Source organism: Temnothorax nylanderi, unplaced genomic scaffold (assembly GCF_030848795.1).
Source record: "Temnothorax nylanderi isolate EJ_2023f unplaced genomic scaffold, tnyl_v1.0 TNYL_tig0687_pilon, whole genome shotgun sequence".
Taxonomy (NCBI): Eukaryota; Metazoa; Arthropoda; class Insecta; order Hymenoptera; family Formicidae; genus Temnothorax; species Temnothorax nylanderi.
In genome coordinates, this window is record NW_027249749.1 from 32,952 (window position 1) to 55,265 (window position 22,314).

Sequence of the window (22,314 nt, forward strand, 5' to 3'; positions counted from 1 at the left end):
CAGCTCTTAGACTAATACCCGAGAGACTGCCTCGAGCAATGGCTCTCGCTTCGCCTCCCCACTATGCCGAGTCGTTCCCACTCCCGAACTTTCTCTTTTCGCCTATTGTATTCGGCACGTACGCCCGGCGCGATCACGCGAAAACAACATGACTATCACGCGCCCGCCGAATGCCCTATTGCGCATTTCGTCTTCGCAAACGTTCCAGAAGGTTCTCGTGGAAATTTCCACGCGCAGCGCAGTGCGAGAACCTTCCGCCTTCGATCCCGATGCACCAGGTTTTCACCTTTTGTCGTTGACGCCGACCCGTGCGCACCTCCATGGAGATGCCCTCGATGACGATTCCGGGTGATTTTCCTGTAGACGATGTCCGGGTGATCTTTTGGTCGTCGGCCGTTGACGCCGACCCCTCGGCTGCCCTGCGGGGATGCTTGTACTGCCTCTCCTGACCTTCGTTCCTGGGGAAGATGCTTTTCCCGGGAACTTGGTCTGGCCATGGCGCCGATCCCCTGGGAAAGTGTCCCAGGTCCTCGAAAGACGGATAAGGACCTTTGTTCCTGGAGGAAATGTTTTTCCCGGGAACTTGGTCTGACGATGACGCCGACCCCTTGGGCGGGTGTCCCAGGTCCTTGGGAGGTGACTGAGCACTTTTGTTCCTGGGGACGATGAATTTCCCGGGAACTTGGTCTGGCGATGACGCCGACCCGGTGGACGTGTGTACCAGGTCCGGGGAATGCTCCTCCGGGCCCCTGATTTTGGAGATTGTCGCGGTTTTGATCGTTTCTCATTGCCGGCCGTCGCCTCCGTTCCCTCAGTTGGTCCTTTTTCCGGCGAGCCCGCTGGTCGCATCTTTCCGGGCCCTTTTGCCGAAACGCGCGGTCGCAAGGTTTCCCTCGAGCGTGATTCTGTCTTCCCTGGCACGTGCGTCAGTTTGTGTAGGAGGGAAATGGTACGCACGTATCGTCGCAAAAGGGGTGTTTTGGCCGACCAAAAAGATGGCGGACCGTTGTTTTCGAGATCGCTCGCGCTCACGGCACGTCGGCGAGGTACGGCTCTGAGATCCTGCGATTTCCGCGCGAGAGTTGACATGCCGCACGCGCGGTAGATCGTCCCGACTCCCGGCCGCGGTAAATCGACGTTGTTGGTCGTTGTGTCAGTGACAGTCGCGCGTGCGACCGCATCGTCCAGCGTTCGCCGCATCGTCTCGGCGTCATTGTCGCCGCCGTTGTAGTGGTGGTGGTGTCGGTGGTGGTCATCGTCGACGTCGTCGTCGTCGTCGTCGTCGTCGTCGTCGTCGTCGTCGTCGTCGTCGTCTTCGTCGTGGTGGTCGTGGCCGTTGTCGTCGTGGTGGTCGTGGCCGTCGTCGTGGTGGTGGTCGTGGTCGTCGTTGTCGTGGTGGTCATGGCCGTCGTCGTCGTCGTCGTCGTCGGCGCGTCGAGGAATCGGCGCGAGGACGCCGTCGAGTCGGTAAAATGGTCGCGCTCCACCGCGAGCTTTTCTAACCCCCCCTGTCGCTATTTGTCGCTCCCCCGCGAGAAACGCGGCTTGGTTAGGTTGGTCGAGGGTCCGCGCTGATCCTATGGCACCGGAACGCCGTCACGCGTGTTCCCCGTGGTTGCCCGCGTTGACAATGTGACGTGCCGTTGGGGATTTACGATTTGATTAACCTCTGTATTCATGTGCCTAAATTGTTTTATGGAATAGGTAAAACAATTATTTTTTAATAATGTTTTGCATAAAAATTTTAAATAAATTTTTATATTTTTCTCTTAAAAAACAATTATTAAAATGTATCCTATCATTTTTCAGGATTAGATGTACGTATATGTATTAAAAATGCAGTGTGACCGATTAGCCCCGGGGGGGGGACCGATAAGCCCTGCATTTTTTAGATTTCAATTTTTCCACCGTTGTCGTTTTTGCTCTATACCGGTTAAACAAAGCGACGTAGATAAAAATTTCCTTAATAAATTTTGTAGCTAAAGGTTCACTATTTACAGTGGTATATCACATTTAACTAAAATTATTTATTTTCTTGTTAAAAATCGGCACCGAAAAAAAACAGACCGTTTAGCCCCGGTCTTTCCTACATAATGGAAATTTAAGAATTAAAATTATGTACATAATAAAAATTCAAGAATTAAAACTATGTACATAATAAAAATTCAAGAATTAAAATTATGTACATAATAAAAATTCAAGAATTAAAATTATGTACATAATGAAAATTCAAGAATTAAAATTATGTACATAATAAAAATTTAAGAATTAAAATTATGTACATAATAAAAATTCAGGAATTAAAATTATGTACATAATGGAAATTCAAGAATTAAAATTATGTACATAATAAAAATTTAAGAATTAAAATTATGTAGGGGAGACCGGAGCTAAGCCGACAACGGGGCAAACTTGACACTAGGCTTTTTGCCAATTTAAATCTATCGTAGAAACTTGCCTTTCCTACTGTAAATGCGTCTTTATGTGCCAGTATTATCAACGGAATTTGGTAACATTCTGAGTTATAGTGTAATTTTTAACGCGACATAAGCGTTTTTGATAGTGAAAAGTAATTTTTCTGATCTCTCGAAAATGTCTACTCTTTCATCGAACTTTACTCTTGCGAATCTACCGGTAAGTGATTTTGATGGGAAATTTGATGCTCTATATGAATCCGATAATCGTTTTTGCATATTTTCAAAATTTTCATGTTTTTGAAGTGACAAAAGTGAAAAACGACGTCCGGGGCAAAGTCAACACCACGCCGTTTCGTCGGATCCCAGTAACAAACGATGCTTGTCATGCAGCCGTATGGCTCATGACAAATGTATGCGCACGTCCGATCGCGAGTTTACCTGCATTAATTGTTTTTCAGACATGAGTTTAGATGAAGATAATTGAAAATTCAACAATTTTTGTTCTCATTATTTTAAATGATTGTTCTAGCTACTTTATTCCGAATTTTTGTACTTTTTAAATACACAATAAACAATGTATTTTCATTTTCAGACAGTAAAAAATAAGTTCCAGATCAAATTGTGTCGATCAGACAAAGTGTTGAGTTTGCCCCGGCGGGGTGTCGAGTTTGCCCCGGCATTTTTTAATTCGAAAATTTGTCTTCGCGTCACTTTTCCTTTTCTGGCGGCAAAACAAAGCGACGTACAGCAAAATTTCCTGAATCAATTTTGTACCTGAAGAAACACTCTTTAAATATGTACCATTGAATTTGCCTAAAAATTTTAATTAAATATTAAAAATTGCCTTTGAAAAAATAGTGTCGGCTTAGCCCCGGTCTCCCCTACATAATAAAAATTCAAGATTTAAAATTATGTACATAATAAAAAATCAAGAATTAAAATTATGTACATAATAAAAATTCGAGAATTAAAATTATGTACATAATGGGAATTCCCAATAAATGTTATGTCTTGACATAATAAAAATTTCTTTTAATTTAAAATTTTATATGAAATCTGGGATTGAAATGTGAAGGATATCAACGGACAACTGGGATTTGGTTGAACGGCTTTCTTTATTCGATACAAATCGTTACGGTTCGCGAGACACGGTCCGGATCGGAGCCGGCAGCCGACTGACTCATCGGCGACTCGCGGGCCGACGCCGCGACGCCGCGGTGTTGCCGTCGTCGTCGAGTACATGACATCCCTCACCCCTGGATCAGTCGTAGGTTACTGTAGACTTTCCCGTCGTCTTCCTGAGATTGTGACCGTGCTTTTTGCTTGATTTGTTGCTTTCGTCTTACCTCCGTCCATTTTGAGTAGGCGTCCACGATGATTAAAAAAATTTGTCCTTGGAACGGCCCGGCGAAGTCTACGTGGAGCCGCTTCCATGGCTCGTTCAGCGATTCCCATGCTTGTACTGGAGCTCTAGATGGATTATTTCGCACCTCTTGACATTTGTCGCAATTTTTTATCTTCAGCTCGATGTCACGATTAATCCCTGGCAATCAAACGTAGGACCGTGCGTACGCTTTTGTGGTCACTATGCCGGGATGATTCGCATGTAAATAGTTCAGTACCTCTGGTTGCAGGGCTCGCGGCACCACTACCCTCGCTCCCCAGGTTATGCAGTCGTTTATAATTGACAATTCGTCTCTTTTCTGCCAGAATACTTTTAGTTCCGGAGGTATCTTGCTTGGCCACCGTGTTTGCAGCCATTTCTTTATCGTCCGTAGTCCCTTATTTTTTCCTGTTTCCGCAGCTATTTCTTCTGGTGTAATCGGATTCTTCGTGATTCCCTCGAGCATCAGCACATCCCCGATTTTTTCGTCTTCGGCTGCCTCTTCCTGCAAGGGAAAACGCGAGAGTAAGTCCGCGTTTCCGTGGTTTTTAGCCGGTCGATAAATCAACTCGTAATCATACGCCGACAGTGTAATTTTGTACCTGTTTAATTTCGGTGATATTATACCCTAATTTTTTTTCTTGTGATCGAAAATTCCCAACAGAGGTTTGTGATCTGTGATCAGCTTGAACCTTCGCCCCGCTATAAATTGGTGAAAATGTTTGACCGCCTCTACGAGAGCCAATGCTTCTCTGTCCAATTGCGCATAGTGTCGCTGTGTTTTACTCAGTGATTTGGACGAAAAAGCGATCGCTCTTTCTCGGTGATCCGGCATTTCATGCGCCAGTACAGCTCCGATTCCATGAGGAGAAGCGTCGGCTGATAAAACTATTGACAGGGCGTCGTTGAAATGTATTAACACTTCCGATCCAGCGAGTTTGTTTTTCAATCCATCGAACGATTTCTGTTCCTTGTCGGTCCACATCCATTCCGTGTTGTCATCCAACAGTCGGTGAAGGGGTTCTGCTATACGCGCACGATCTTTTATGAACCTCGCATAGAAATTCACCCCACCCAGGAAAACCTGAAGATCTCGTTTGTTTTTTGGTGCCGGTATTTCTTTAATTGCCTTTACTTTATCGTCGATAGTTTGAATTCCTTCTTCCGAGATTTTGTGACCCAGGAATTCCATTTTACTCGAAAAATTGATTTTTTGACGTTTATCCGGAGATTTGCCTGCTGCAATCGACGCAGAACTTCTGTCAATCTCTCGTCATGTTCGTCCGAAGTCTTTCCTTGAATTTTTATATTGTCGAGGTATATTTGTATACCTGAAATACCGGCCATTATCGTTACCATGTATTTTTTAAAAATACAAGGCGCTGCAGCGATGCCATCCAGAAGACGCATCACATTCAACAGTCCTCTCGGTGTCCTGATTGTCAATATCTTTGACGTCTCTTCGTCCACTCGAAGCTGTTTATAAGCGTCCTTGAGATCCACCTGTGAGAAGATTACTCCTCCGTTTAGAATTGATAGCGCCTCTTCGACCGTGGGCAACGGATATTCCGAGTTCATGATCTCCGGATTCACCGTTATTTTATAATCTCCCACCACGCGGATTTTTCCGTTGGCTTTTCTCACGAAGATTACCGGCGTAGCCCATTCGGATTGGTCTACTGGCCGCAGCATCCCTTGTTGTACCATCGATTTCAACGCATCCGAAGCAGCTTCTTGCAGCCCGTACGGTATACGTCTGGCTTTTATGAAGCGAGGCCGAGCATTTTCTTTCAGTTGAATGTTGATAGGCGGCCCGTTGTGTCCGGACAGTGTCGGCAGCGTTAATGATGCAAACTGCTCCAGTACTGATTCTTTGCAACGCACTTTTTCTTTTCGTGTGATACTGTTGATTCCCGTAACCCTTATGCCTAATGCTTCGAACCAGTTGCGTCCTAATAGATTTTGTCTCGTCAACTATTACTAGCGGTAGAGTCGTTTTTACTTTTTTGTATTTAACGGAGACGTCCGTCGTTCCTATTACTTTCAGCGGTTTCTTCCCGTAACCGAAGAGTTTGGTTTTTTTTCTGACCAACAAGGTTCCTTTTTCGGCCACAGTATTTTGTACGTGTTTTTATTTATTAATGAGAGGTGTACACCATTATCGACTTCGAATTTTACTAATCTTGATTCCACTTCGACTTCAATAGTGTAGTAGTAGTAGTAGTAGTAGAATAGTGGGTGGTTCCACTGGGGCCCCCGACGGCACCTAGATCTTACTGATCCTTTGTGCCTCCCCACTCTTTTTCCTGCTAGGTTTCTAAGGTCAGTCTTGAGCTTTGTACCAGGTTTATTAGATCTAGCACTTTCCAAATCCTGGGGACTTAGGTACATTCGTCCCCAGGTTTTATATCTTTTGCATATAAGTGCCGGACAATGGCACAGTATATGCACGTTATTTTCTTTCTCGTCCCCGCATAGGCGGCACTCTTTTTGTTCCGCGAGTCCGAGGTTGAATAGGTGCGCTCTGAGTAGGGCAGAGTGGCCAGTGAGCAGCCCCACCGCCACTCTCAGTTTTTGTTTGCTCAGCGCCAGTAGTTCTTTAGCTCTTCCTGGTCTGCAGTTTTTCATCAAGGTCTTGGCCTGGCGGCAGGTTTTTAATTTCTCCCACCTGGTCAAGTGCTCCCTTTTCAGGGACTTCAATAGTGTAGTCGTTTTCTTTTTTTTTTCGCTCGTCTCGATCGTCATTGACATAACGTTTGACTCTGAATCTGAATCCCGGTTTATTTGTTGTGTTTTTGGCGTTTCTTTTTTCTTTCCCGATGTCTGCGGTTTCGAGTTTTTTTTACTGATGCATGCCCGAATGATATGACCGGTTTTTTCGCAGAAATTGCATGTTTCGTTTTTATAAAAACATTTATCCGCGGTATGGTTAGTATACCCGCATCTGAAACACGGCTTTCGCGTCGATTCTTCATTTCGATTGTTATTTTTATTTTTATTAAACCCTTTATTTTGCGTTATTTTTTTTATCGTCAACGCCTCGGAGTCTTTTATGATTTTTTGTTGCAATTCGGCTGCTTCCGCGTTGCCCGCAATTTCCAACGCTTTATCGAGAGTCAATCCGTCTGTGTTTGTTTCGCTTACGTACTCTTCGTGCCTACGGCAAAGATATCGCTGAAGCTCTTCGTTCGCTATCCCCGCCACAAACCTATCGCGCAGCATTGTTTCCAGTGGCAACTTCCCTGCTGGCCCGGTGAATTTACAGTCCAATGCTAGCTTGCGAATTTCGCTCACGAATTCTTGTAGGGTCTCGTTATTCCCTTGATTCCTTTTATGAAATTTAACTCGACCCAGTAACTCGTTGATCCGTTTTCCAAAATGTTGTTGACATTTTTTTAGTATATTCTCGTACGATACGTTCTTCGGTGCTTCCGGTGAGCAAAGAGATTTAATAGTCGCATAATTCGCGGTTCCTACCGCGGTCAACAGCGTGGAACGTTTTTTTGACTCCTCGATAATATTATTCGCGTCCAAATAAAATTCGACTTGCTCGATGTAATCTTCCCAGCTCTGCTGGCCTTGAGCGAATTCCGTCAGTTTACCTATCGCCGGCATAGCGAATATAGTCTCGTCTTGTTTACTCACGCTCTGGCTGCTTACGGTCCCTGTTGACTCGTGTGTAAACCCCTTTTCACCACGCGATTGCTGCGATTTTTCGTCCGACGAAATTTGCTCTTTCGTGAAATCCGCCAACAGCTTCCGTAGATCGTCCACGGTGGTTTCTTCAGAAATTGATATTTTGTAATGTTCACAGGCTCTCTGCAACGCGGCTTTATTCAACGTATATATCCAAGATGTTTTTCCTTCTGCCACATTTCTTTCGACTTCCCCGAGTAGATCACTCATCACTTAATGCACATAGTCTTAGTCTTATTTTTTCCACACACGTGATTTCTTTAGTCCTCGTCGCCAATAAAGGATATCAACGGACAACTGGGATTTGGTTGAACGGCTTTCTTTATTCGATACAAATCGTTACGGTTCGCGAGACACGGCCCGGATCGGATCCGGCAGCCGACTGACTCATCGGCGACTCGCGGGCCGATGCCGCGGTGTTGCCGTCGTCGTCGAGTACATGACAAAATGATAGTAACACGTAATTCTAATTTTCAATTTTCATTATGTTATGGCATAATTTTTATTCACTGAAATTCTATTAACCATGACATAATTTTAATTCGTGAATTTTTATTATGTTGTAGCATAATTTTAATTTACTGAATTACTATGATAGCTTACATAATTTATATTTCTGCAATTATTATTATGTTACGACATAATAAAAATACATTAATATTATCTCATGACATAATAAAAATGAATTAAAATTATGTCCTAACATAAAAGTAATTCGACATATAAACTGTACCTTTCTCTATGTATGGCACGCCGTTTTGCTATTTATTCATAAAATTTTTATTTTGAATTAATTTTACGTGAATACATAATTTTAATTCATTTTTATTATGTTATGACATAATAAAAATGGTTCCGAAAAACTATCTACTTCAGTTTAAATCAATTACTGAATTTTTATTTTAGATTAAAAAATCTTATTAATAAATAGCAAAACGGCGTGCCATATCTTTAGAACTTAGATATGGATATATAAATGTGTATTTTGAAATTGATAATAATCTTAAAACTTCCCCTTCATAATGTTTTTTATTGTAAAAAAATTTTATCACATCACCCGATTTCACGGTTGCCGCGTCGCAAATTGCGTAATTCTCTTCGAGAATAAGAAAAGAATTGTCTGCTGAGCACTCAATCAAGAGCATTTTTTTTTTAAGTTTTACAGCCTTTGAAATTATAATAAACGTAATAATTACAAACTTATAATAAAAAATTAACTTTATTGCATCGACAATATCACACGTGGTCGCAGCATGCACGCAAAGCAACACAGCGCCATTAATGGCCGGGGCCTCAACCTCAACTGCTGACTGTGGCGTTGGCTCCTCTCCCCCTAAGCGCAGACAAAGAGCAACGCAGTTACAACTTTGTCGATTCGAGATTGTTGGAAAAATTCAACTTGTTGAGGTACGCTATAAAACAATATTCAGAAGTGCGTATGTAATTGTTAAGAATTTAAATATAAATTCAAGTGGAAAAGCAAATTTCTACAGGCTAGTTCGGAGCATCACTCGGTCACGAGGTTTGAGCGTGTCCTATGCGTGACACAACAATGTTATTCTATAAGCTCGACACAGTCAGAAGTCAGTCGTACGTAAGCAGTCGCTGGCTAAAGACGTTCAAATGTATTGACTCCGTTTTGAATAAACGATGTTTGTGCTAAGACAAATCTCAACAGTAATGAAAGCCCCACACAGCACATGATATTATAAGTATCATCCCATTGTTATACTCAATGTACTGTGATCATCCGTAAAATACTGAGATCAACGCTATAATATCTTTTACAGTATTATTCGGTTTTCTTTCGCGCGTGTATGATCTCAGGTTTGACTCAAGGTACGGAAACGATACGTACGCCTTTCTACCGCGCGCGTAAAATCTCAGGTTTTACTCGAAGTACTGAGATGGTATCGTACTCGTGTCTTCCGCGTGCGTATAATCTTCAATTATACTCAAGATATGAAAACGGTACGTATATCAGCGCCATGCATCCGTCATTTATTCTGTTCCGATCTTTTTCCGGTAGCACTCTGAGTGACATGTCGACGATGCAATGCATGAAGAAAACAAAGCGTGATTGATATCAAAGGTAATCCTTTTTCTTCCCTAACTTACATCTTATAAAATATTTAATAAAGTTAGCAAAACAATTTTTGTATATAAATTACGTGATATTTTGTAATATTTTATACAACTCGATTCACGGTTCACGCACTCGGTCGAGCGGCCGGTGGTGCGAAGCTACCATCCGTGGGATTATGCCTGAACGCCCCTAAGGCCGTATCCTCTCTAGTCAAAGGTGGCAATGATATCTCTAGGAGTCTCGTGAGTCGAAAGGCTCAAAACAATGTGACACACTACTAGGCGGCCGGTCCTCGCGGGCCGGTCGTCGCACGAGCCCGGTTTGCCGTACGGCGCCTCTGCCCGTCGTCGGGATCTCACCGCTTACGACGGCACGGCGTCTAACGGTCGAACATGAGTTTCGCGAGTTCGATGTCGAGACTCGGAATCGTCTGTAGACGACTTAGGTCCCCTCACGCGAGTCGCGGCGGGCTCGTGGCTCGTGTGCACGGATCTTTCGGGCGGCTCTTCCGCGCGGGACAAGCCGCTTGTGTGTGCACGGTCTATCGCGCGCTCCAAACCGCTCCTGACGTGTCCGCGCCCTTAACCTCTAAATCGTCAGCAGAATAGTTTCACAAGTTGTAATTTAATACAATTATTTTTCTATTTGTCGTTGCCTGCACTTTGTAATTATATTAGCGATATTAAAAAAATTACATTTGTTTTTTATTTATCACTTTAGCTCTTGTCATTCCTTTATAAGCTCGAAAAAAGTGATCGGATATCATTGTCGATATCATTATCTGTAAATATATTGAGATGAGAAATTAATTTTACGAGTTCTTGCTTTTTATTTTATTCACAGGTGTGAATGTGCTGCATGGTTTCGAAGAGACCTTGTCATTCGATTTGCCGGACTTTCAAGATACGACCTTCTTTCCCACGCAAGATGGGCACCAATTGCTCTGGTTCGCAGCTGCCGTCGACTCCTCAAACATCTTACTTTATCAATTGGTTGTATGTCGATTACAGTTATATTCAATATTACATCTTATTTTATGTGGAATAACAGAAAAGACACTGCTTTTTGTAAAACTACAACAATATGTCTTTCAGGATGATAAAGCTCAACTTGTCGCAACGTATCCGCAACCGAATGGAAAACGGATAATTGTAAATAATTATGGCGCTGGTACGTTTATAGTTGTGCAGAAAGATACCGACGGAATCATCATTCTGCGCCTCAGCAAAAACGAAAGCGTAAGAAGGTACGAAATGCAGTTGAAGCAAGAGTTCGAAATTCCCGGAGTGGTGCACATGAATATGTGGCTCGGAATGAATCAGCTGTACTTGGGAATCGCGTCGGAAACGAGAATATTCATATACGTATGGCTTGGCGAGAACTTCAACAAGATCGACACGTTGCTCTATGGGGCAAGAAAACTCTTGCCCTTCCAGAATAAGAGTTTTATGCACGTCGTCGTCGTAGGATCGCTCACGAAGATACTCCGGTTTTCCGTGCGTTCTAATAGATTCGTAGAAATACAGAAATTAGATTATGCTAACAATGTCAGCTCGTTTCACTTCAAAGAGTGATATTGTCACAACAGTGTCATATTGTCAAGCGCTGCTTATGAAAGTCTTTCCATTCCAAAGTACTCACATTTCTGTGCTTTATGAAGCATATAGATTGTATCTTAAATTTTCTAAAAATATATACTTGCAGATTGACGATTCTCCTTTATGTGCTGAGGCCAGCTTAATGCACCGTCTCTTATTATTGATGGCACTGTGAACGACGTAAATCTGACGGAGTTAATAAACAAGCAATTGAAAAAGCATAAAGCGGTGCAGACAATAGAAAGTAAGATGGATTTCAGAAATGATTTTGAAGTTTATGGAAATATCACAATCGGTGGACTCTACGAAAGGATAAACTTAGCAAATATTAGTGGTCAAAATGAAATAGATGCCGTTTTGAATAAAATGACGGAAGTCGTGGCACTGACGGAAGACATAAAAACTGCATTGCAAAGTAAGTTACACATTTATATCATTAAACGGCATTCGAGTATTGATAATGTTTATCCGATAATATATTATTAATTGTTTTGTATGCAGATCGTGCTATTTATGTGAGCAAATTTGAAGCGGTAGATGAGAATATATTGCAGCAAACCGCTTATAACACTTCTAACGCAGAAGATGTGAAGTACATGAATCTTAATAGTACTTTTTGCGAGTCAGAAAATATTTCCTTGTTTTGTAACGATACGGAATTATTGAACGTTGTCGCCGGTACAAATAATATTTTAAACATATCTGCATGTGTAGACTGCATCTATAAACTCAATCAACTCGATAGGTTAAGAAAAGTAACTTACACTACGGCTGTAACCCCTCCATATATACTACACATATTATTAATTCATATTAATGAAAACATCAATTTATATTGTAATAAATACTAATAAATAAAAACATCAATTTATGATAAAGTAAAATTATGAAATATTAATAACCTAACCTAATCTATATGTGAGCGTGTATAAGTGATCGACTGAAACCTTCCCGTTTTCATCATTTCCTGAAACTGCCCTCAAACTGTAGACATTCGCTGCGAAATTCTATGGAAACATTCGCTGCGAAATTCTATGGGAGAAGGTACCCCGGACACTCGAACGTTCGTAGAAAGTACTTCGTCAATCGCAGTACGTATGCGATTGTTCTGAGATTATCGCAATATACTGTTACGCCCGTGCTGTGCGCTCGCTGTGCGCTCGTGCCGAATCGCTCGTTAGACGCCTGGGCGGCAGAAGAATATCGCAACCGGACAACGGGATGCTTGACGACGGTTGTTTACAAACAGCCGGTCGTCAGATTACGCTCTGGACCTCGAACTTGTCGGACGCGACTCGTTGTATCTCTGAGCAATAAATCCGTTTTTTATATAACTGAGAGTAACTTTATTCCCGGTGACGGGGAAGCGCGGCGCGTTCGCGAGTGCGATGACAGTGCGACTGTGTGAGTGCGGCGAACGCGTGTCGAGCGTAACATTTTGGGGGCTCGTCCGGGATCGGAAGGACGAGCTGCGCGGATAAGACGAGCGACGAGCCACGTTACGACGGCCGAGAACATCCTCATGGCCACAAGGAAACGGCTCAGGATGGCGACTCCACAGTCGGACGCCGCGGAGATGACGGCGGAAGTCGTCACACTTCAGGCGGTAATACGGGAGATCCGCGAGATGCGCGAGGAACACGCACGTAGAGAGCGCGAATACGCCGAGAGATTTCGCCGCCAGGAGGAGGAACTACATCGTCTCCGTGGGACGAATTCCAGCGAAACCCCAGAGCTAAGTTCCTTAATTAATAGAGCGTCCGGGAACTCGAGGGCGCGAGACGCGAGCAGCGCGGAAACGCGAGACGCGTACGCGGGAGAGAGAGCCGCGGTCGCGAGCGGCGCGGAAACGCGAGGCGCGCACGCGGGAGAGAGAGCCGCGGTCGCGAACGGCGCGGAAACGCGAGGCGCGCACGCGAGAGAGAGGGCCGCGGTCGCGAGCGGCGCGGGAGTGCAATCTGTGCGCGCGAGTGAAAGTGCCGCGGACGCGAGTGACAGGCTTGGTTACAAGCTCAAGCCTGATACGTACGATGGGACGACTCCGTTGCGAGAATATTTTTCTCAACTCAGTTTGATCGCGCGGGCGAATCGTTGGGACGACGCGACGAAAACCGTCGCGTTAGCTTCAAGCTTGAGGGGGAGGGCGCGTTCAATTCTAGAAACAGTGCAGGATGTCGAACGGTTGAGCTTTGCGGAACTTAGGACGAAGCTCGAGTTGCGTTTTGGGGAAGGGTACTCTTCCCAAAATTGTTATTCCGCACTGACGAATCGTAAACAAAAATTTGGGGAAGATCTAGCCGCTCTTGGTTCCGATATCGAGCGTTTATCTCGCCTGGCGTACCCCGAGTGTCCGTATGAGTTGCGCGACAAAATCGCTTGCGCGCAATTTATCTCGGCTATTTCCGAAAATTTTATTCGGCGAGCGCTTCAGATGGAGGGAATAACCTCTCTAAATTTGGCCGTCGAAAGGGCTAAAGCGCTTAAAATTATCTTGGGGGATAATTCCGAGAGGAACAGGGGAAATTTTAATAAGAATTTTGCGAAAAAGGAAGTTGAAAATGCGGGAGGAAACGAGAAGCGCGGTGAGGAAAATAAGAGCGCGGGGAAGGGCCCGAAAGGGAATTGGCGTGGCAGCAAGTTTGGCGCCGGCCGGGGGGAGTGTTGGTCTTGCGGAAAGACCGGGCATTTCCGTTCCGAATGTCCCGACGAAAAGGGAAACGCGGCTATAATAAAAATGTTTTAAATAAAACAAAGTTGTATTATAATAATTATTTCTGTTATGAAGGAAAAGTTGATGGGAAAGAGTGTTCTTTCAAGGTCGATACGGGCTCCGACGTTTCTATACTAAATAGGAAATTTGTAGAAGCGAATAAGAAAAAGTTTCAGAACGAAAATATTAATTTGAGATATCCTACTGGTGAAAAAGTTTTTATAGAATTTAAAGTGGAAGCCAAGGTAGAAATAGGAAGCTACTCTGTGATAATTCCTTTACTGGTAGCCGATATTAACGATGATTGTCTCCTTGGAGTAGATTTTCTTAAAATCGTAAATTTAGAGGAAATCTTTGATACTGCTTTCAGAATTGCGAAACCGGAAATGCAGTTAGCTCGGATAGAGGATGTTTCTAATAAAGTCCCTGTTTCCTTGAAAGAACTCTTCAAGAATAATTCTCAGGATCTTAATTTAACTGAGAAAGAACTTTTTGCTGAATTTCTTGTTCAATTTCAAAATGTATTTTCTGAAAATATTGTTGCGAGAAACTGTGATGTTGTTCAACATGTTGTAAATGTGAAAGACTCTCTCCCCATAAAGCAGGTACCTCGACGGATTCCTTTTCGAATAAGAGGGGAGGTGGAAAAAGTTATGGAGGAAATGAAAGCTTGTGGAGTAATTGAGGAATCGAAAAGCCCTTGGGTTTCTCCAGTGGTTTTAGTAAAGAAGAAAGATGGAACAATTAGATTTTGTGTGGATTTTCGAATGGTGAATGCAATAACGGAAAAAGATTCACATCCCCTCCCCAGGATTGACGATTTATTTGATCAACTATCAGGTAACGTTTGGTTTTGCACTTTGGATCTTAAAAGTGGGTATTGGCAGATTAAGATTCGACCCGAGGATAGGGAGAAAACGGCTTTCTCGTTCGGTAGAGGGCTCTGGCAGTTTACGGTGATGCCCTTTGGCTTGTGTAACGCCCCTGCAACCTTTGAGCGCCTTATGGAGAAAGTTTTGCAAGGTTTATTATCTAAAATTTGTTTAGTCTATTTGGATGATATAATAATTTTTGGAAAGAGTTTTGCGGAGATGTTAGAAAATCTGAGAAAAGTATTTTTACGGTTACAAGAGGCGAATTTAAAGATAAATCCTAAGAAATGTGTTTTATTCGGAAAGAAAGTAAAGTATTTGGGTCATGTAATTTCGGCAGAGGGTATTTCTACAGACCCCGAAAAGGTTGCTGCCGTAGAGAGATGGCCGGTTCCTCACACGAAAACTTTATTACGAAGTTTTCTTGGGTTTTGTTCTTATTATCGTAAGTTTGTCAAAGGATTCTCTTCCTTAGCTAAACCCCTTTATGTGTTAACGGGAAATCAAACAAAATTTATTTGGGAAAAGGAATGTGAAAACGCTTTTGGAAAGTTAAAGCAAGTGTTATCCTCTCCTCCAGTACTTTCGTTTCCAAAGGACGAGGGTGAATTTATTTTAGATACCGACGTCTCCAATATCGAAATTGGCGCGGTTTTGTCACAAAAGCAACAGGGGGAGGAAAAGGTCATTGCATATTTTAGTCGCGTTCTCAATAAAGCCGAGCGAAATTATTACGTCACGCGGCGAGAACTTTTAGCGATTGTAGATTCAATTAAATTCTTTCGCCATTACCTTTTGGGACGAGAGTTTTTGATCCGTACGGATCACGTTTCTTTACGATGGCTTATGTCCTTTAAAGATTTAGATGGGCAGTTGGCTCGTTGGCTGGAGAGACTTCAGCAATATCAGTTTGTAGTTATTTACAGAAAAGGACTTTCTCACAAAAACGCTGACGGATTGTCAAGACGGACTTGCGAGTCGTTTGACTGTAAGTACTGCGCCAAGGTGGAAAGGAGGAATTCTGAGAGTTCGGAAAAGGGAGTCGCTCGCATCGTATTAGAGGCGAAAGATTTGGAAGAGTGGCGACAGGAGCAGAGAGTAGATCCAAGCATTTCGATCATACTCCGTGGAAAGGAAGCTGGGGTTCGCCCACCTCGCGCTGAGATTGCTGCGGAAGACGTTTCCGCTCAAGTTTACTGGGCATACTGGGATGCTATAGTCTTGAAAGAGGGAATACTTTATAGGAGGTGGGAAGCTCCAAATCTTAAGTCCAGTCTTCTCCAGCTTATTGTTCCCCGGAGACTTGTCAGAGGAATTTTAGAGGAAATGCATGACTCTCCATCAGGAGGGCATTTCGGAGTAAATAAAACTTTGGAGAAGATCCGAAAACGTTATTTTTGGGCCACCTGTAAGCAGGACGTAGAGGATTGGTGCAAGACTTGTAAAGTCTGTGTCGCCAGGAAAGGTCCCTCGGGGAAGGGAAAATCTCCTCTACAGGTTTATAACGTAGGGACTCCGTTAGAAAGAGTTCAAATGGACATCCTAGGCCCTCTTCCAGTAACGAAATCCGGAAATAGATTTCTACTTGTTATAGTGGACTGCTTCACGAAATGGGTGGAAGCCTTCCCCTTAAAGAATATGAGAGCTAAAACGGTTGCAGAGATTTTTGTGGCTCAGTTTGTTTCCAGACATGGAGTACCTTTGGAGGTTCACACCGACCAAGGGAAGAATTTTGAGTCGAAACTTTTCGCAGAGTTGATGAGGCTGCTTGACATAAGGAAAACCAGTACTACTGCTTTGCACCCACAGTCGGATGGGCAAGTGGAACGACAGCATCAAACTATAACCAACTATCTGGCGAAATATGTTTCGGAAAACCAAAAAGATTGGGATCGAAGGATCCCTATGTTTCTCCTAGCGTATAGATCCGCGAAACATGAGACGACTGGAGTTACCCCTGCGGAATTATATTTCGCTCGAGATCTCAGGTTACCTTCAGACCTCTTGCGGGGAAATCCTTCGAAGCTTCTTGGAGAGGAGCCTCCTCTGGTTGGAAATTTTGTCAGGAATCTGAAGGGAAAATTGGAAGAGATTCATTCCGCCGCACGGAGGCAGATGAATATGAAATCTTCTCGAATGAAGGCTCGATACGATCGAGGAGTTAGGCAAGTTCTCTTTCAGGAGGGGCAGAGAGTCTGGTTGTATAATCCCCGAAGAGTTTTAGGGAAGGCTCCAAAATTGCAGAGCAATTGGGAAGGTCCCTTCTTCATAATAAAGAAGCTTAGTGACGTGGTATACTGTATTGGGAAATCACCTCGTCATAAGAATAAAGTTGTTCATTCGGACAGGTTAGCTGTTTATTCCGAGAGAAAATTAGATTGAGAAATTAGAGTAGGTCGGAGCCCGAAAGGAAGAGAAAGGAATGTTAATAAAAAAATGTATTTGTAATAAAGAACTCTTGTACAACGTGTTATGATTTCATTTTCAATTTTCAAACGTTTAGTTCCTTGTTACTGCGGATAATTTTTGTTTTCCTAGGGGAAGTCGGCGGTACGCGAGTGATGTGGTTACCGCGGCGGAACATCGGCCGAAGACTTCTCAAGGAAGTTTTTTTTTTTTAAAAGAAGACCGCCTGTCCACGGTTTTTTGATCTGTGGTTTTTCCGTGGGCCGTAGGGCAAATGCCGGGCGGGGACTTGGGGAGCCCTCCGGGGCGTTGGGTCCACGGAAAGTAGATTCCCCCCCCTCTTGTCCGAAGATTAAGTGGGACGGCAACAGAGGAGGACGGCAGCGAGGGAGACCACACCGGGAAGAGCGGAGCTCCTACAGGGTCGTCATGGGACCGTCAGAGGGGGGAGCCTGGCCAGCTCTCTCCAGAAGAAAGACGGTTGGAGACCTGGGTGCGGCTACCGGGGACCAGGAGGTATGGGGTCCGTTGACTCGGAGCAGCAGCTCGAGGAGGGCAGGTGAACCATACGGTGCCCTGGAGCCCACGGAACTAGAGGAGATATAGACCGCGAAGAACTACCCTCCCGGATTGTCGGGGCGACAATCTTGGAAGAGGGGGGGTAGTGTTACGCCCGTGCTGTGCGCTCGCTGTGCGCTCATGCCGAATCGCTCGTTAGACGCCTGGGCGGCAGAAGAATATCGCAACCGGACAACGGGATGCTTGACGACGGTTGTTTACAAACAGCCGGTCGTCAGATTACGCTCTGGACCTCGAACTTGTCGGACGCGACTCGTTGTATCTCTGAGCAATAAATCCGTTCTTTTATATAACTGAGAGTAACTTTATTCCCGGTGACGGGGAAGCGCGGCGCGTTCGCGAGTGCGGTGACAGTGCGACTGTGTGAGTGCGGCGAACGCGTGTCGAGCGTAACAATACTTTTGCGATAATCTCAGGTCGTTCTCAGATTCTCCCTGTGCTGTGTGGGGAATAAATTTGTTTTGCAGGCAATAACGTTTAATTCAATCAATTATTAACTCATAAAATGTCATCAGATCAAGATGACGAACCTCGAAAGAAAAAATATAAAAGTTGGTTAGAGAATGATACTGTGTCGGTACGTATACATACAATTCATATAGCATTATTTATAAACAAGAGTACGCGGTGGCTTCGACTTCGATCGGCTTTAAAAATTTCTTTTTAATTACTTGGCGTTAAGACGCTGCCGCGTCTCTTGATGTTGAGGATCTTTAAAAATTGTTCTGCACTCAATTCATTATATTGTTTATAGTATATATAATTATAATGCGTAAAATTAATATAGTGATATTACAAATTGTAAAAGAATTATTTCTATTATTTGAGCCAAAAATAGTGATCGATTCTTAAAGATTTCAATCTCCTATTTATAATTTATATTATTAATTAATGAATATTATACTATATCACATAATCATAATTTAGCTTTGTAATTGTAACATTTTATTTTTTATTACAACATAGTAAAAAAAATAAGATTCCAAATATTCTTGAAGTTAAAATAGACGAAAATTTTAAAAATCTAAGATCACCTTTTCATAAATGTAATTTTTGTTAATATACAGGTACCGCTCAGAACAATTCAACGATGGCAGTCAAATGTAGGATATGCTCACATTTCTATTGCTAACCATGATAATTTTAATAGTAAACCAACGGCAAGCGGCTCTTTCATTAATTTCCAAGAAAGCAGTGCTATTGAAAATCTTGATTCTGATGACGTAACCGTATCAAGTATCTTAACTTCAAAGGATGGAAGTGAGGTTTTTGATGTTGAGACCAACCATGCATCAGACAATACAAGCAGTAGTGATAGGCTTGATAGCGAGAGTGATTCTAACGACATGAATCATAGGCAAGATGATAGCGATAATGATCATGAGCCTAGATGCCAAAATAGTAGGCTGGATTTAGTATTGTATAAAAATAGTCGAATGACTATCGACGAAAGTATTTTAACTCTTTTAGAATCATACGTAGAACATAAATGGACTAAGGCTAGTTTGAAAGACGCTTTAAAAATGTTGCATAAAATGCTACCTGATGATAATAATTTGCCAAAAAGCGTTTTCAAATTGTTCCAATATGTTGAAAATTTGGCACCATCGTTTAACGTTATTAAACACTTCTACTGTAAAAAATGCTTAAATTACTGTAGTGCTGATACAAGAATATATGAATGTTTTTCGTGCAATGCAAACGACAAAAGTATTTCTTGCTTTTTCGAAATTGACATTTGTAAACAGATAAAATATCTATTCGAAAAACGAAATCTTGCTGAAAAATTAAAACCGCTATCGTCAAGACCCGACAATGGTCAAATTAATGATATTACGGATGGTTCAGAATATGTTCGAGTTAATTCTAGAGAAGATAGACAAAAGTACGATTTAACATTGGTGCTAAATACAGATGGTCTGTCATTAGTCAAAAGTGCAAAAAGTCATTGTTGGCCTCTAATGTTTATTATTTCAGAACTTCCCGAACACTTAAGGGAATCGTTTCTTATTACTATAGGACTTTGGTATGATGATTCGTGTAAACCATTAATGAACACTTTTTAAAACCATTTTGTGAGAAATTAGAACGATCTTTTCAAGAAGGTATCAGTTGGGTCCATCCACAAACAAGAGGAACGTTTGTTACAAGAGTTGTAGCTTTTTTAATAATAGCCGATGCACCAGCAAGAGCTCAACTGCAAAACATTTTGAACTTTAATGGCCGATATGGCTGTAATATTTGTGAAATAAAAATGAAACAAGCCAAAAATATTAATGACAAAAGAAACTGTCGCATCTATTCTTTTCATGATCAAGATAAAAAGCTAAGAACTGGCCAAAGAATGGAAGCTCAAGCTCAAAAACTACTCCGATCAGGTGACGTTTATGTTAAAGGGGTAAAAGGACATTCTGTTATTTCAAATCTTCCTCTTCTTGATTTAGGAACGTGCTTGTTACCTGAATACATGCACTCTGCTTTATTAGGAGTAGGAAGGCAAATCGTACAATTATGTACAGAAAAATATAATAAACCTTGGAGTCTAAAAAAATATATCAAAGATATTGACAGGTTTTTGTTAAATATTCGACCACCCCATTTTTTCAATCGGATGCCACGGCCTATAACAGATTGTAAGTTTTATAAAGCATCAGAATATTATAATCTGATTATTTTTTACTCACTGCCAGCAATGATAAATTATTGGCCAGACGAATATTTACAGCACTGGATTCTTTTTGTTAAGGGATTATTTATTTTGCTTCAAGAAAATATTAAAACATGTAATCTTGAGAATGCAAAAATTTTACTAACAAGTGTTGTTGTTGTAAGACTATTCGTTAAACAAATTGAAAGTTTATACGGCGATCGTCAGTTAACATATAACGTCCATCAGCTTTTGCACCTGCCACTTGTAGTTGAACGATGGGGTCCTCTAAGGGCTACCTCAGCTTTTCCTTTCGAAAATTTCAATGGATTTCTTGCACACTGTGTTCATGGCACAAAACATTTTGGCCAAGAAATAATAAACAATTTAAGAATCGCTCAGGGTGTACAAATACTGAGAAGTCAAGTTAATGCTACCAAATTATTTGTTGATTTTATTCTGATTGACTGAGGGTATTTTAACACATCTGATCACCGTTCACAAATTAACCATATTAAAGTGCCCAGCACACGCGCGCGCGCACACACAAACACACACACACACACACACACACACACACACACACACACACATGCGCGCGCGCGCGGACACACATTTTATATCATTATATCCTAATCTGGTTATATATAGACAGATCTGATGATGTTTTATATCATTTCCGGCCGCGTATATGAACATATACAACCATATACAGTATCGCGTCTTTTGTCATATTGATCATATACAGTGCCATATACGGTTATATATGGTCACTTATAATTATATCTGATAATACATGGTCGAACATGCTTTATATACGACCATGTGAGGCCAGATACGATTATGTATAGTGTCATATCTGGCTACACATAATAATATGTCTGACCATATATGAACTTATATGATCAGATCTTGTGTCATGTATAATGTACGATCTGATCATATATGGCGATAGATAACCATATATGATTATATATGCTCTATATATGGGCATGTAAAACTTATATCTGTTCATATCTCATTTATATATGTTCATATACTGTCAGATATGAATATTTTTTCCCGGGTATGCACAATGACTGCTGGCCGGATGTTAAAAGTGGTGTCTGTAAAGTGAGTTTTCAAAACATACTTTTCAAGTAAGATAACACATTGGTAAGAAAAAAAAAGTTGTCGCACATTGAGGTTGTTATTAGCGGTCATTTCATGGTTGTCCTGAAGGATCCTCGAATGTTGGGTTTTCAACAACGTATGCAATGACTGCTGGCCGGATGTTGAAAGTGGTGTCTGTAAAGTGAGTTTTCAAAACATACTTTTCAAGTAAGATAAAACATTGGTAAGAAAAGAAAAGTTGTCGCACATTGAGGTTGTTATTAGCGGTCATTTCATGGTTGTCCTGAAGGACCCTCGAATGTTGGGTTTTCAACGACATCTTACTGATACCGTTCGGCTCGGATGGCTTTGCGCAGTTGACATTGGAGAAGCTTCTGAAATGATAAATCGTTGTTGAATACGCTAAATTGTTCGAAATTCATCGACAAGTCTATAATTGTTTGAGATCGTGATAATCGGGATAATCCGTATCACAAGAAAATCGCTTTCGGTTGCATGTCAGCGCAAGCACGCTTTCGATAAAGTATTCGATTGAAGTATTCGCATTAAAGAAATCGTATTATTGTCAAGTTATAGCATGGATCTTTTCTTTACTCGCATTCCGGAACATTCGCTAACATTTCGTTAATAACAAAGTCAAGCTAACAGTTCGCACAAACAAGCAAAAAATCCATGCTATAAACATCGTGATCGCAAACAAGCAACGATCTCTTCGGATCGTCGAACGAAAATTGTGACGTAGTTGCGATGACGTGGGCCGCCGATGGCCAATTACCCTCCCGAAATCCGAGCTCCGCGCATGTCAG

At 42.2% G+C, this 22,314-nt stretch overlaps 1 protein-coding gene and 1 long non-coding RNA gene across 2 annotated transcripts; both read right to left on the reverse strand.

The window, feature by feature from the left end:
- Positions 1-175: 175 nt before the first annotated feature.
- LOC139784831 (uncharacterized) lies at positions 176-7,707 on the reverse strand. Its single transcript, XM_071724014.1, has 7 exons — positions 6,950-7,707; positions 6,144-6,484; positions 5,133-5,753; positions 4,464-5,040; positions 3,990-4,403; positions 3,672-3,887; positions 176-749 (listed from the first exon to the last, which is right to left on the reverse strand). The coding sequence occupies exons 1-7, from the start codon at positions 7,705-7,707 to the stop codon at positions 176-178; spliced, it is 3,501 nt and encodes a 1,166-aa protein (XP_071580115.1).
- A 12,828-nt stretch (positions 7,708-20,535) lies between these two features.
- LOC139784833 (uncharacterized) lies at positions 20,536-21,860 on the reverse strand. The gene is made up of 2 exons (XR_011721695.1): positions 21,756-21,860; positions 20,536-21,682 (listed from the first exon to the last, which is right to left on the reverse strand). It is a non-coding gene; the product is annotated as an uncharacterized lncRNA (long non-coding RNA).
- Positions 21,861-22,314: the final 454 nt, after the last annotated feature.